Source organism: Coregonus lavaretus (assembly GCF_964263955.1).
Source record: "Coregonus lavaretus genome assembly, chromosome: 13".
In the NCBI taxonomy this organism is placed as follows: domain Eukaryota; kingdom Metazoa; phylum Chordata; class Actinopteri; order Salmoniformes; family Salmonidae; genus Coregonus; species Coregonus lavaretus.
Window position 1 is genome coordinate 27,313,063 of NC_140000.1, and position 14,675 is coordinate 27,327,737.

General features: G+C 41.7%; 2 protein-coding genes and 1 long non-coding RNA gene across 3 annotated transcripts in view; 2 read left to right on the top strand and 1 right to left on the bottom strand.

Moving 5' to 3' along the window:
- The window catches only part of LOC311139869 (myomesin-3-like), a gene marked incomplete at its 5' end in the record, with an annotated part of 62,974 nt that extends 56,448 nt beyond the window's left edge, over positions 1-6,526 (top strand). Inside the window, 8 exons of the mRNA XM_084174859.1 lie at positions 168-255; positions 1,082-1,120; positions 1,424-1,529; positions 4,270-4,433; positions 4,720-4,756; positions 4,938-4,960; positions 5,076-5,131; positions 5,473-6,526. Of these exons, the coding sequence (XP_084030985.1) occupies positions 168-255; positions 1,082-1,120; positions 1,424-1,529; positions 4,270-4,433; positions 4,720-4,756; positions 4,938-4,960; positions 5,076-5,131; positions 5,473-5,739 (780 nt within the window). The 3' untranslated portion in view covers positions 5,740-6,526. The remainder of the gene's footprint in view (positions 1-167; positions 256-1,081; positions 1,121-1,423; positions 1,530-4,269; positions 4,434-4,719; positions 4,757-4,937; positions 4,961-5,075; positions 5,132-5,472) is intronic.
- Positions 6,527-7,325: 799 nt separating this feature from the next.
- LOC311139443 (fatty acid-binding protein 10-A, liver basic) lies at positions 7,326-8,838 on the top strand. Its single transcript, XM_084174319.1, has 4 exons — positions 7,326-7,512; positions 7,828-8,000; positions 8,365-8,454; positions 8,655-8,838. Exons 1-4 carry the CDS (start codon positions 7,446-7,448, stop codon positions 8,703-8,705), a joined length of 381 nt encoding a protein of 126 aa, XP_084030445.1. The 5' UTR covers positions 7,326-7,445; the 3' UTR covers positions 8,706-8,838.
- Positions 8,839-10,285: 1,447 nt separating this feature from the next.
- LOC311139776 lies at positions 10,286-13,736 on the bottom strand. The gene is made up of 3 exons (XR_014614105.1): positions 13,602-13,736; positions 13,275-13,477; positions 10,286-10,589 (listed from the first exon to the last, which is right to left on the bottom strand). It is a non-coding gene; the product is annotated as an uncharacterized lncRNA (long non-coding RNA).
- Positions 13,737-14,675: the final 939 nt, after the last annotated feature.

Sequence of the window (14,675 nt, forward strand, 5' to 3'; positions counted from 1 at the left end):
TCTACGTCATTTCAATGAAATTACGTTGAACCAATGTGGAAAATACGTTGAATTGAAATCTGTGCCCAGTGGGTAGGATTATCTGTGTACAGAAAGTCAAATGTGTTTGGGCATTCTCAAACCCTATGTGTATGTGTGTGTTATACTGATTGACTGTTTTCTCTCAGGTGACTAAGAAGGAGGCAGGCCACTACGAAGCTGTGGTGTCTGATGGTAGAGGACAGGATGTGAGCACACTGGAGTTACTAAATGAAGGTGAGCCATCATGGCACTGTCATGGACAACCACAGACATGGGCCCATATTCACAAAGTGATCAATTTTGCGTCATAGATCCTAATGAATATGATGACTTGGACTGGGGGGACCTGATCCTAGATCAGCACTCCTACTCTGAGACGCTTTATGAATATGGGCCCCGGTCTAGCCTAAATATCGCTGAAATGTTACAGTATGTTGTCTCTCAAGTTATATTGTTATGAGGCAATTTCAAAGTACATTATTGTTTTATGTCTGATGATCATTCTGAAGATGCATAGACTGAGACTGCACATTATGTAATATTATCCTTCATGTATTATGCATAGAGGTTAATGAACATTATAAACTGGGTGGTTTGAGCCCTGAAAGCTGATTGGGTGAAAGCCGTAGTATATCAGACCATATATCACGGGTATGACAAAAAATGACTTCTTACTGTTCTAATTACGTTGGTAACCAGTTTATAATAGCAATAAGGCACCTTGGGTATTTGTGGCATATGGCCAATATACCACTGCTAATGGCTGTATCCAGGCGTTCATAGAATGTACTATATGGACTTTGGTCAGCTGGATGGGAGAGACTCTTGTTGACTCTTGTTGGCCCTGGCAGGAACACTGTGGACCAATCACAGCGCTTAGTGACCCAGCCAAGCGATCAGAGGTGAACCAGGGGCCAATAGGGGAAAACTGACGCGTTGCATCATGCATAAGAACAGCCCTTAGCTGTGGTATATGTGCCATGTACCACACCTACTCAGACCTTATTGCTTAAATAGAGCCCACTGTCTGGAGACATAATTATTCTGTCTTTATTTACAGAGTATGACAAGCTCCTCCAACTCCTGAGCAAACAGTGTGGTAAGTTCAGCATGGATTTCCTAATATTATTACGCCAACATTTCAGTACCGAAACATGAGTGACTTCTCAAGCATTCTATGAACGATTTTTGGATTGGGACAACTTAAGATGAAGTTATTCACTTCTTAAGTAACGACAAAACCCACATCCTGACTGCAGGTTAGAATCAAAATATAAAATGTATTGGACCTAGACTTCAGTTTAGATAGCATGCCCTGTCACCTGTCAATATCCCAACAATGACATTCTGTCACAGAGTATCATCTCTCAGAGTTTGACTTTTTCCTCTCTCTGTGGCACAGCGCTGTCTGCAGGACCAGTGAGGATCCAATGCACTGCTGTGGGCTTCAAGCTCTACTGCTCTCTCAAATACTATATCAGCTACATGAAGACCAGCTGGCACTTCAAGTGAGTTCCCTGGCCTGGCCTGGCCTCTGTACTCTGCCCTGCCACCGGGGCTGTGCTCCTGGCCCACTGGTTCTACTTGGCATACATTATACAGTCAGCCTATGTGGAGTAGGATGAAGTTTCCCCTAGGCGCTGATCTTGGGTCAGTTTAGCATTTTCCCCACTAATTGTTAAGGTTAGGATTGGGGTAGGGAAAGTTGATCCTAAATCTGTACCTAAGGGAAACTTCACAACAGATGATGGTACACACAGGGAACATGGACTGGACTTTTATCGCCACCTGCTGGCAGCTTTTATGGTTAGAACCAACCACCAACCCTGGTTCTACAGAGTTACAGGGCTTGCAGGTTTTTGTTCTAGTCCAGCATTAACACACCTGATTCAACTAATAGACTAATCATTAAGACTTTGATTAGTTGAATCAGCTGTGTTGGTGCCTGTCTGGAGCAAGAGCCTGCACATCCTATACCTCTCCCTTACGGCGGCAGGTAGCTTAGTGGTTAAGAGCGTTGTGCCGGTAACCAGAAGGTTGCTGGTTCTAATCCCTGAGCCGACTAGGTGAAAAATCTGTCGATATGCCCTTGAGCGAGGCACTTAACCCTAATTGCTCTGGATAAGCGCGTCTGCTAAATTACCGATTTATTTATTACGAGAGCTGGTGATAACCCAACGTGGAAAAAACACATTAATTTCACATGTGAACACACGTGAAGTGTTCCAAAAACACGTTTTCATGTGATCACGTGAAGTTAATGTGATAACATGTCACAACATGTAACACAACATGTGATAATATGAAACTACACGTGAAAATGTGAAATTTCATGTGAAATCGTAAGTCGCTCTGGATAAGAGCATCTGCTAAATGACTAAAATGTCAATGTAAATCACGCGATTTTTCACGTGAAGTCATGTGGTTTTTCTGTAAGGGCAGTTGTTGCTGTAGCAACATGGTTTGTTGTCTAATTTAAACTCAGAGTTGCTTTAGCGTTTGTCTTTTTCTTCACATCACCCCACAGCTTCCTTAGTGAGACAGTCTGAGCCTTTAATCCCAAATCCATCTCATCAGATTGAAAAATACCAAATGTAAAGGCTTTTACAAAGAAACTTAAAACTTAACAAGTAAAGCCCTCAGACATACAGTTGAAGTCGGAAGTTTACATACACCTTAGCCAAATACATTTAAACTCAGTTCTTCACAATTCCTGACATTTAATCCTAGTAAATATTCCCTGTATTAGGTCAGTTAAGATCACCACTTTATTTTAAGAATGTGACATTTCAGAATAATAGTAGAGAGGATTATTTATTTCAGCTTTTATTTCTTTCATCACATTCCCAGTGGGTCAGAAGTTTACATACACTCAATTAGTATTTGGTAGCATTGCCTTTAAATTGTTTAACTTGGGTCAAACATTTCAGGTAGCCTTCCACACAATAAATTGGGTGAATTTTTGCCCATTCCTCCTGACAGAGCTGGTGTAACTGAGTCAGGTTTGTAGGCCTCCTTGCTCGCACATGCTTTTTCAGTTCTGCCCACACATTTTCTATAGGATTGAGGTCAGGGCTTTGTGATGGCCACTCCAATACCTTGACTTTGTTGTCCTTAAGCCATTTTGCCACAACTTTGGAAGTATGCTTGGGGTCATTGTCCATTTGGAGGACCCATTTGCGGCCAAGCTTTAACTTCCTGACTGATGTCTTGAGATTGCTTCAATATATCCACATAATTTTCCTTCCTCATGATGCCATCTATTTTGTGAAGTGCACCAGTCCCTCCTGCAGCAAAGCACCCCCACAGCACGATGATGCCACCCCTGTGCTTAACGGTAGGGATGGTGTTCTTCGGCTTGCAAGCATCCCCCTTTTTCCGCCAAACATAAAGATGGTCATTATGGCCAAACAGTTCTATTTTTGTTTCATCAGACCAGAGGACATTCCTCCAAAAAGTACGATCTTTGTCCCCATGTGCAGTTGCAAACCGTAGTCTGGCTTTTTTTATGGCGGTTTTGGAGCAGTGGCTTCTTTTTTGCTGAGCAGCCTTTCAGGTTATGTCGATATAGGACTAGTTTTTATTGTGGATATAGATAATTTTTACCTGTTTCCTCCAGCATCTTCACAAGGTCCTTTGCTGTTGTTCTGGGATTGATTTGCACTTTTCACACCAAAGTACGTTCATCTCTAGGAGACAGAACGCATCTCCTTCCTGAGCGGTATGACGGCTGCGTGGTCCCATGATGTTTATACTTGCGTACTATTGTTTGTACAGATGAGCGTGGTACCTTCAGGCGTTTGGAAATTGCTCCCAAGGATGAACCATACTTGTGGAGGTCTACCATTTCTTTTCTGAGGTCTTGGCTGATTTATTTGGATTTTCCCATGATGTCAAGCAAAGAGGCACTGAGTTTGAAGGTAGGCCTTGAAATACATCCACAGGTACACCTCCAACTGACTAAAATGATGTAAATTAGCCTATCAGAAGTTTCTAAAGCCATGACATCATTTTCTGGAATTTTCCAAGCTGTTTATAGGCAAAGTCAACTTAATGTATGTAAACTTCTGACTCACTGGAAGTGGTTGAAAAACGAGTTTTAATGACTCCAACCTAAGTGTTTGTAAACTTCCGCTTCAACTGTAAATAGTTATGGCCTTGTATGGAAGTATATTTTGTTGGATTTTGGGAAAAATATATTATATTCTATTGAATTGTATTATCATATTGTATTTAATTGTGCACCAGGGAGAGTAGGATTGACCAGTTGGAGAGGTGTAAGCCTGGCAGCAGTATGCAGAAGTTGTGGGTCGAGGTCTTTGCGCCCACAGAGAACGATAAGGGGAAGTACACCCTGGAGATGTTCGATGGTCAAGAAAAGCACACACGCTCACTAGACCTATCTGGACAAGGTTAGTCTGACCAGTCTGACTCACTCAAAAAGCAGTATGGTCTCAAAGCAGTTAAAAGAAATAGGCTTCATACAGGGATTTTGCTGCTTCAGATTCATGTCAATGTCTTCACAGCTAGAATGTAAGCTTCAGAATTCTACTATTATAACTCAATTATAATTTAATTTGTCTGCAATCTTCATCTACATTCATATCTTCCAAGACAGGCAGTTAATGAATATTACATTCTTCATTTAATTATCTCTCTCTCTCTCTCTCTCTCTCTCTCTCTCTCTCTCTTTAAAAGTCTTTGCTGATGCTCTGTTGGAATACCAGAGGTTGAAGTAAGTGCAGTACCATATTGATGGTGCGCGCCCAGCATGGCTTGCAGTGGTAAACACTAACACAAACAATTCCAGGTACTATTTTCTATCACTATTGTCACATGGACAAATAGTATGGTGATGGATATGAAACAATTTGCAAATGTATTTACCGGTTTTACCCTTACTTTTTACTACAAAGGCAAGTGGCGGTTGCTGAGAAAAGTGAGTAGCCTACTCTTTCATTGTTTCTTAATTATTTTATTTATGTACACTGGAATGATTGAATGAGCTTCCTATGGCTGATTCAAGGGAGTAAATGTCCTTCTCATTGCTTTAGATCGGGCCAGGGTGACCAAGGGCCTACCAGATGTGGTGGCTATCATGGAGAATAAGGTAGGTGAACTATGGGAAATAACACTGATCTATTATCTGGTTTATCATGTTCCCTAGTACTTCATTATCCTTTTGCTATGTTAGTATTACGTCCGTTTTTTCAAGTGTACTGTTAGACCGAAGTCTCAGAGTAGAAGTGCTGATCTAGGATCAGTTTAGCCCATTAGATCATATTGAATACGATTAAATGGATGGGGGGAACTGATCTTAAATCAGCACCTTCTCTGATACGTTTTTTTAAAATAGCCTGCCTGCCCAAGTCAACAGTGATATTTTGTCATTGTTCATATAAACATTGACTGTTGTGAATCATGTCATCTTAATCTTCCTCTCCTCCCCAGTCTCTGTGCCTGACCTGCTTTACTGACGGTGACCCCGCCCCAGAGATGTTCTGGCTGAGGAACGACAAAGGCATCGTCTCGGGGGGCCAGTTCAACATCGCCAATGAGAATAAGTCCAGCACTTTGACCGTCAACAATGTGACTAGCGAGGACTCGGGCAACTACAGCATCTTTGTGCGCAACCAGTACGGCACTCAGACGGTCAAAGTGACCGTGAGCGTGTACAAGCACGGCGAGAAGCCCCCGCCCGATGCAGTGGAGATGTAAGGAAGGAAGGAGTGTTGGTTTTGTTGCACCAAGAGAGGATTTCAACTGGGCACAGACCTCAATTCAATGTCTATACCACGTTGTTGATTCTATTGAATATAACGTTGATTCAACTAGTGTGTGCCCAGTCGGTTGTGTTTGTGTGGTGGTTGAGCCAGTTAGTTTTCATGGGGTTAAATTAGAGTTAATGGGGAGTGAACTGCAATAAGTGGTTCATTTGTGGCATTGGGATGTAGCAATGATTAAGTTACTTGTACAAGAGTGAATGTAGTCAATTGATGTCAATTTGAGGTCCAGTCCAAACTGCAACAACCTGTATTCTTGTGTCATTCGACTACCAATAAATATCCCAAGAGTGTCAGCTACAATTTTATGACGTCGCCCCTTCCTTTCTGGTACAATTTAATAATAGGACATGTGAGCAGGGCTCTGAAGTAGGGTTCATCGGCCAAGGCGAGCGCGTTAAATGTTCATTTCATGTCTTGACAGCAGCAGACTTGATCCAAATTCCAATTATCTCCCATGTTGTATTTAATTAGAGATGTCACGTTAGTCATGCACATGGAGCAGATTACATGGGTGCACGACACGTCAAGTGTGTTTTTTTCTATATCAACCTAATTTATGCACTGACCTCCCTGTAATAATGCAGTAATCTCACTCACTCAGAGTCTGCACCTGCAGCTCAAGCAGGTCTATTAGCCTGCTAGCGCTCCACATACAGTATCTGTCATATCATGTGTCTCTGCAATCGCTTGTGTGCTGCTAATAAAGTAATTTGATCTTGGTGGCTTGACACGGTTTCATTCACCTCAACGTTGTTGCTCACCTCAACGTTGTTGCTAATGTTGTTATAGTGTGCACTGTTTGAGATGTCTGCTAAAGGGACTCGTCATTCAATGATTATTAGAAATATCTCATAAAAGTGTGGGAAATTATTAGGCAACCAAAGAGTAGCTACAATACAGTATATCTTCTGATAGAAGAGCTTTTGTCCAATGTGTCATTCACCCATTGCCTGGTTAAACAGTGGAGTAGATTTGAACACTGTTTTTAGGAAGATTCCACAGGACATCAGACCTGGGTTCGAATACTATTCAAACAGTTTCAGAGTTTGCTTTAGCCTGCCCGGAGTGCCATATGGCCCAGTTTGCACTTTTGAAACGATTTTATCGGTTGTATTGCGCTAGGCAAGCTCGATAAAGCCCATCTAAAGTATTCAAAATGTCAAATAGCAATTTAACCCAGGTCTGCATTTAGGACAGTATTGCAATACGTGCCTAGAAAGAAACTTGAGATCTGCGTGTCAGAAGTCTCAGAAGCCAATCTATTGGGATGAGTAAAACCCATTCATATTTCATGCATCTGCATGCGAGTCCACCAATAAGAGGTGATTTTATGTCTATACGATAGCACAGCTCAGACGTAACGCACTCTCCCCATCCCAAGATAACTGGAAGTTGGGGTCATGCCAGACAGAGATGTAAGCGAACTCTGGGTTGTTCAAACAATGGGGGACATTACTTCAGAGGCTGTGTTACTGATTAGACACAGAGGCACAGAGTGGAGCCCCCTCTACCTGCTGATATAAGTAGCTGTGGGGGATGCAGTGCCCTCTCTACATTTGTGTTGAGCTTCGCACAGCTGTCTCAGGCTCTTATTGCCCATCTTGGTGAAGGAGGAGAAACCGGACCGGTACAGACAACATGGCCTTCAGTGGAACATGGCAGGTGTACGCTCAGGAGAACTACGAGGAGTTCCTCAGGGCCATCTGTGAGTTTCCTACAGATCAGTTACATTGCATGTATAGGGTTGTTTAGGGGTGAATCTAAAATGTATTTGCTTGATTCCTCGTGTCGTCTTTCTTCAACTCTTTCTCAAAACGCATTGGAGGAGAGAAGATTAATGGTTCCTCCCCTCTGACCTTCTCATCCAATGAGTTTTGAAAAGGAGAGAGGATGTAAGGAATCAAGGAAATACAAGAGATTCAACTATAGATTCCCAACTATGACCCAAAATGAAAAGGTAGGGTTTGCCTCCATGGCTCTAATCATAAGCTAATGAGTCATCCTCCTGCCCATCCATCAGCACTCCCAGAAGATGTTATCAAGCTGGCCAAGGACATCAAGCCCGTCACTGAGATCCAGCAGAACGGCAATGACTTTGTCATCACCTCCAAAACTCCCGGCAAGTCTATCACCAATTCCTTCACCATCGGCAAAGAGGCCGACATCACCACCATGGACGGCAAGAAACTCAAGGTAGGCAATCTCAATCTACCTGTTTGTGGTGAATCAATACTTATTTAAGTATTGATTGATTGACTGACATATTGTTAAATCAACAGGTTTCATCTTTGAATTGAAGAACCAAAAACTATAAGTGGCGAGCTCAGCATCACCATGAACCTCTTAACATTATCCAAGCTAGTCCAGTAATGCTTGGCAGTTTAAAAGTTCTGTATTACGGATGTCTGACATGAAATAATGGGGGGGGGGGGGGGGGCAGTCTTGTATCTGCAGTTAGTATATGTCTTGTTTAGTCTTCCAAGTTTCTTAGCTCATCTGTCCTCACTCGTTATTGCTACAAATTACTGATCACCGCTCTCTTCTCTGGCCCCCACAGTGCACTGTCAGACTGGAGGGAGGAAAGCTGATATGCAACACAGATAAATTCTCCAGCGTCCAGGAGCTCAAGGGAGGAGAGATGGTTGAGGTAATTTGACCTACTGTTGGTAATAATGAACAATAACATACTACACATCTGTCAATACAGTGTGTCAAATATAAGCATAAACAGTTGTGAAATATGGGGCACAGGTCAAACAAGCTGGCTATTTCTACCTTGTGGTTTTATTTGTAGAATAGTGACCTGACACAGTAACAAAACACTTTTCACTACCTCCCCCATTTCAGACACTGACAGTGGGCTCTACGTCACTCATCAGGAGGAGCAAAAAGATGTGAACCTGGAATGGTAGCAGGCAGGGGAGTGTCCTTGGCTATTTAAATAAACTTGTTGCTTGACATAAAATGTGTGGTTTGTTATATGTGCTGTGAACATGCTGCTGTGCATCGTCTAATAAACAGTGAACATTGACTGAATAATAGAAAAGTATTAAATATACAGTACCAGTCAAAAGTTGACACACACACACACACACACCCTTACTCATTCCAGGGTTTTTCTTTATTTTTACTATTTTATCCATTTTAGAATAATAGTGAAGACATCAAAACTATGAAATAACACATATGGAATCATGTAGTAACCAAAAAAAGTGTTAAACAAATCAAAATATATTTTATATTTGAGATTCTTCAAAGTAGCCACCCTTTGCCTTGATGACAGCTTTGCACAATCTTGGCATTCTCTTAACCAGCTTCATGAGGAAGTCACCAGGAATGCATTTCAATTAACAGGTGTGCCTTGTTAAAAGTTAATTTGTGCAATTTCTTTCCTTCTTAATACGTTTGAGCCAATCAGTTGTGTTGTGACAAGGTAGGGGTGGTATACAGAAGATAGCCCTATTTGGTAAAAGACCAAGTCCATATTATGGCAAGAACAGCTCAAATAAGCAAAGAGAAACGACAGTCCATCATTACTTTAAGACATGAAGGTCAGTCAATCTGGAAAATTTCAAGAACTTTGAAAGTTTCTTCAAGTGCAGTCGCAAAAACCATCAAGCGCTATGATGGAACTGGCTCTCATGAGGACCGCCACAGAAAAGGAAGACCCAGAGTTACCTCTGCTGCAGAGGATAAGTTCATTAGAGTTACCAGCCTCAGAAATTTCAGCCCAAATAAATGCTTCACAGAGTTCAAGTAACAGACACATCTCAACATCAACTGTTCAGCGGGGACTGTGTGAATCAGGCCTTCATAGTCAAATTGCTGCAAAGAAACCACTACTAAAGGACACCAATAAGAAGTAGAGATTTGCTTGGGCCAAGAAACACGAGCAATGGTTAATAGATCGGTGGAAATGTGTCCTTTGGTCTGGAGTCCAAATTGGAGATTTTTGGTTCCAACCGCCGTGTCTTTGGGAGATGCGGTGTGGGTGAACGGATGATCTCCACATGTGTAGTTCCCACCGTAAAGAATGGAGGAGGTGTTATGGTGTGGGGGTTCTTTGTTGGTAACACTGTCTGTGATTTATTTAGAATTTAAGGCACACTTAACCAGCATGGCTACCACAGCATTCTGCAGCAATACGCCATCCCATCTGGTATGGGCTTAGTGGGACTATCATTTGTTTTTCAACAGGACAATGACCCAACACACCTCCAGGAGTGATGGAGTGCTGCATCAGATGACCTGGCCTCAACCAAATTGAGATGGTTTGGGATGAGTCGGACCGCAGAGTGAAGGAAAATGATCCAACAAGTGCTCAGCATATGTGGGAACTCCTTCAAGACTGTTGGAATAGCATTCCAGGTGAAGCTGGTTGAGAGAATGCCAAGAGTGTGCAAAGCTGTCCTCAAGGCAAAGGGTGGCTATTTGAAGAATCTCAAATATAAAATATTTTGATTTGTTTAACACTTTTTAAAAAAGAAAAACCTGTATCCTGATTCAAATGAATGTGTGTACACGTTCATTTAAATTCAAGATGACAGACAATGAAGTAAAAACTATTTTGACAAGGATAGATTGTTGAGTAATGTCAACAATGTAAAGACTGGACACTAGTCAGGCCCCCAATGGCTGTAGTAATGGCCATATCATTACAAACAGGTCCAGTTTCCATGTCTGCATCCAGCAATATTGACTCGTCTTGGTACAACCTCAGAGGAACACCAGAGATGTGGGGCCAGTGGACCTTGAAGACATCTGGACGCCTGAAGCCATGACCTGTTGAGAACACATTAAAAGAGGATACTTGTCATCAATTATCAATTTGTGATTCTCCAATGAAAGAGCACACCATGAAGTCTTCAATATAAAATATACACTGAACAAAAAAAGAAACGCAACAATTTCTAAGATTTTCCTGAATTACAGTTCATATAACGAAAATCAAACTGAAATAAATTCATTAGGTGCTAATCTATGGATTTCACATGACTGGGAATACAGACATGCATCTGTTGGTTACAGATACAGTGGATATAAAAAGTCTACACACCCCTGTTAAAATGCCAGGTTTTTGTGATGTAAAAGAATGAAACAAAGATAAATCATGTCAGAACTTTTTCCACTGTTAATGTGACCTATGATGTGAACAATTCAATTGAAAAACAAGCGGACATCTTTGAGGGGGAGAATTTTTAAATATAAACCTTACAATAACCTGGTTGCATAAGTGTGCACACCCTCTTATAACTGGGGATGTGGCTGTGTTCAGAATTAACCAATCACATTCAAACTCATGTTAAATAGAAGTCATTACACACCTGCCATCATTTAAAGTGACTCTGATTAATCACAAATAAAGTTCAGCTGTTCTAGTAGGATATTCCTGACATTTTTTAGTTGCATCTCAGAGCAAAAGCCATGGTCCGCAGAGAGCTTCCAAAGCATCAGAGGGATCTCATTGTTGAAAGATATCAGTCAGGAGAAGGGTACAAAATAATTTCCAAAGCATTACATATACCATGGAACACAGTGAAGACAGTCATCATCAAGTGGAGAAAATATGGCACAACAGAGACATTACCAAGAACTGGACGTCCCTCAAAATTTATGAAAAGACGAGAAGAAAACTGGTCAGGGAGGCTTCCAAGAGGCCTACAGCAACATTAAAGGAACTGCAGGAATTTCTGGCAAGTACTGGCTGTGTGCTACATGTGACAACAATATCCCGTATTCTTCATATGAATGGGCTATGGGGTAGGGTGGCAAGACGGAAGCCTTTTCTTACAAAGAAAAACATCCAAGCCCGGCTGAAGTTTGCAAAAACAAACATAAAGTCCCCCAAAAGCACGTAGGAAAATGTGTTATGGTCTGATGAAACCAAGGTTGAACTTTTTGGCCATAATTCCAAAAGGTATGTTTGGCGCAAAAACAACACTGCACATCACCCAAAGAATACCAAACCCACAGTGAAGCATGGTGGTGGCAGCATCATGCTTTGGGGCTGTTTTTCTTCAGCTGGAACCAGGGCCTTAGTCAGGGTGCAGGGAATTATGAACAGTTCCAATTACCAGGCAATTTTGGCACAAAACCTTCAGGCGTCCGTTAGAAAGCTGAAGATGAAGTTCACCTTTCAGCACGACAACGACCCAAAGTACACATCCAAATCCACAAAAGCATGGCTTCACCAGAAGAAGATTAACGTTTTGGAATGGCCCAGCCAGAGCCCAGACCTGAATCCAATTGAACATCTCTGGGGTGATCTGAAGAGGGCTGTGCACAGGAGATGTCCTCGCAATCTGACAGATTTGGAGCGCTTTTGCAAAGAAGAGTGGGCAAATATTGCCACGTCAAGATGTGCCATGCTAATAGACTCCTACCCAAAAAGACTGAGTGCTGTAATAAAATCAAAAGGTGCTTCAACAAAGTATTAGTTTAAGGGTGTGCACACTTATGCAACCAGGTTATTGTGAGTTTTTTTATTTTTCCCCCTTTGTTTTTCAATTGAATTGTTCACGTTATAGGTCACATTAATGGTGGAAAAAGTTCTGACATGATTTATCTTTGTCTCATTCTTTTACATCACAAAAACCTGGTATTTTAACAGGGGTGTGTAGACTTTTTATATCCACTGTACCTTTAAAAAAGTGGATCAGAAAACCAGTCAGTATCTGGTGTGACCACCATTTGCCTCATGCAGCACAACACATATCCTTCACATAGAGTTGATCATGCTGTTGATTGTGGCCTGTGAAATGTTGTCATACTCCTTTTCAATGGCTGTGCGAAGTTGCTGGATATTGGCGGAAACTGGAACACGCGGTCATACGTCTATCCAGAACATCCCAAACATGCTCAAAAAGTGACATGTCTGGTGAGTATGCAGGGCATGGAAGAACTGGGACATTTTCAGCTTCCAGGAATTGTGTACAGATCCTTGTGACATGAGGCTGTGCGTTATCATGCTGAAACATGAGGTGATGGCGGCGGATGAATGGCACAACAATGGGCCAAGGATCTTTGTTGTGTGACAAAACGGCACATTTTAGAGTGGCCTTTTATTTTCCCCAGCACAAGGTGCACCTGTGTAATAATCATGCTGTTTAATCAGCTTCTTGATATGCTACACCTGTCATCTTGGCAAAGTAGAAATGCTCACTAACAGGCATGTAAAGAAATTTGTGCACAAATGTTGAGATAAAAAAATTGTGCATATGGAACATTTCTGGGATCTTTTATTTCAGTTCATGAAACATGGGACCAACACTTTACAAGTTGCGTTTATATTTTTGTTCAGTGTAATTTATTCCACTGTATGGATGAATTATTTAGCTGAAACCTTCCTCAGCGTACATGGTAATTACTAAATACACAGGTGGCCAAAGGTTTGTGTTCAGACTGATTGGCCAGTAAAAAGTAAGCAGGGGATACTGTTAAGCAACTATTTGAAGTTGTGATTCTCACCTGATGACTTCAGGACAGGCTGATCTTTCCAATGAGCTACTCCAGTGAGCTTGCTTCGGGAAGTACGCCGGATGGCCCCACAGGGTAGAGACATCAATTCAACGTCTATTCCACGTTGGTTCATCGTTATTTCATTGAAATGACGTGGAAACAATGTTGATTCAACCAGTGTGCGCCCAGTGGGGCTGGTCTTGGGGAGGAGTCTAGGGATGAAAATACATATTAAATACACAAGTTAGCTTTTCTGAAACCTTGTATGACAGCTCACTGCATTCCAATTGTGGGTACTCTCCCCCCTTTTTGCATTCTATGGCCAGTGTAGCCTACCTGGACATCTTCTGGATACATGCTGCGCTGGTGGCTCACTAGGGGCAGTCTCTGCATACCAGTAGATTATAGCTGGGGAGGTTCCCTCTGACATCCACTGTGATGAAAGTGGAGATGACTATGGAAACATTGGAAAGAGAAACACATTTACTCCCATGGCAATTAATGAAGTGGAATTTGAAATCCAGAAGACAAATGCCTTTTTGGGATTCAAAACTTCTTGAGCACATCGAATGTAGAAAATGTGCACCGAGTGATATTGAAGATTGATAAAAGGCTTTAGTCAGCGATTGCAGGAAACAAATATTTACAACGCTACCACAGAATGAGCTAAACTAATTTGCATAGATCCCTTTCCTGCAGTCATTGACCAAAAGCGCCCTCTTTGGCCTCAGGGGTGGAATGTTATGAAATTATGAAAAATATTAATAAAGATTATTTAAACACAATGAAAATCCGGTGTTTCTATGTCAAACAGTTTAGCTATATTTCCGTCTTCTGTGATGTATATAAAGTGTAATATTGGGATGCAAACTGAAATTTGAATCCATTTCAACTCTATAGCTGACATGGTACAGGTGTCTTCGTCTTTTTAATCACATAACTATGTGTGTGAGGTGTATACTTTTGTTTTAAAGTAGATTTGTTTAAGATTACCAAGAATAACTCTGTGTGACCCTGACTAAAAGGCTAAACCAAACTGCAGTTCTATTCAGATGCAAATAGGAGCATGAAGCTGATATTCACATCAGCACCAACGCCCAACACCCCAGAGTTACAACGGAGCACACTGATAAGAAGCCAAACGCAAATCCAAGTCATAGCAAAACCCACTGTAAATGTTCCATTTACATTTGAGTCGTTCTTATTCAGAGTGATTACAGTTAGTGCACTCATCTTAAGATAGCTAGGTGGGACATCCACATATCACAGGCATACATTTTTCCTCAATAAACGTAGCTGTCAGTAGAGTCAGAGCTAGAAGGGGGGTGGGGGTAGGGGGGTTCAAGTGCAGGTTAAGTGTTTTTGTGTGTGTGGGGTGGGGGGGGGGGGGGGGTTCGAGGTGAGGATTAT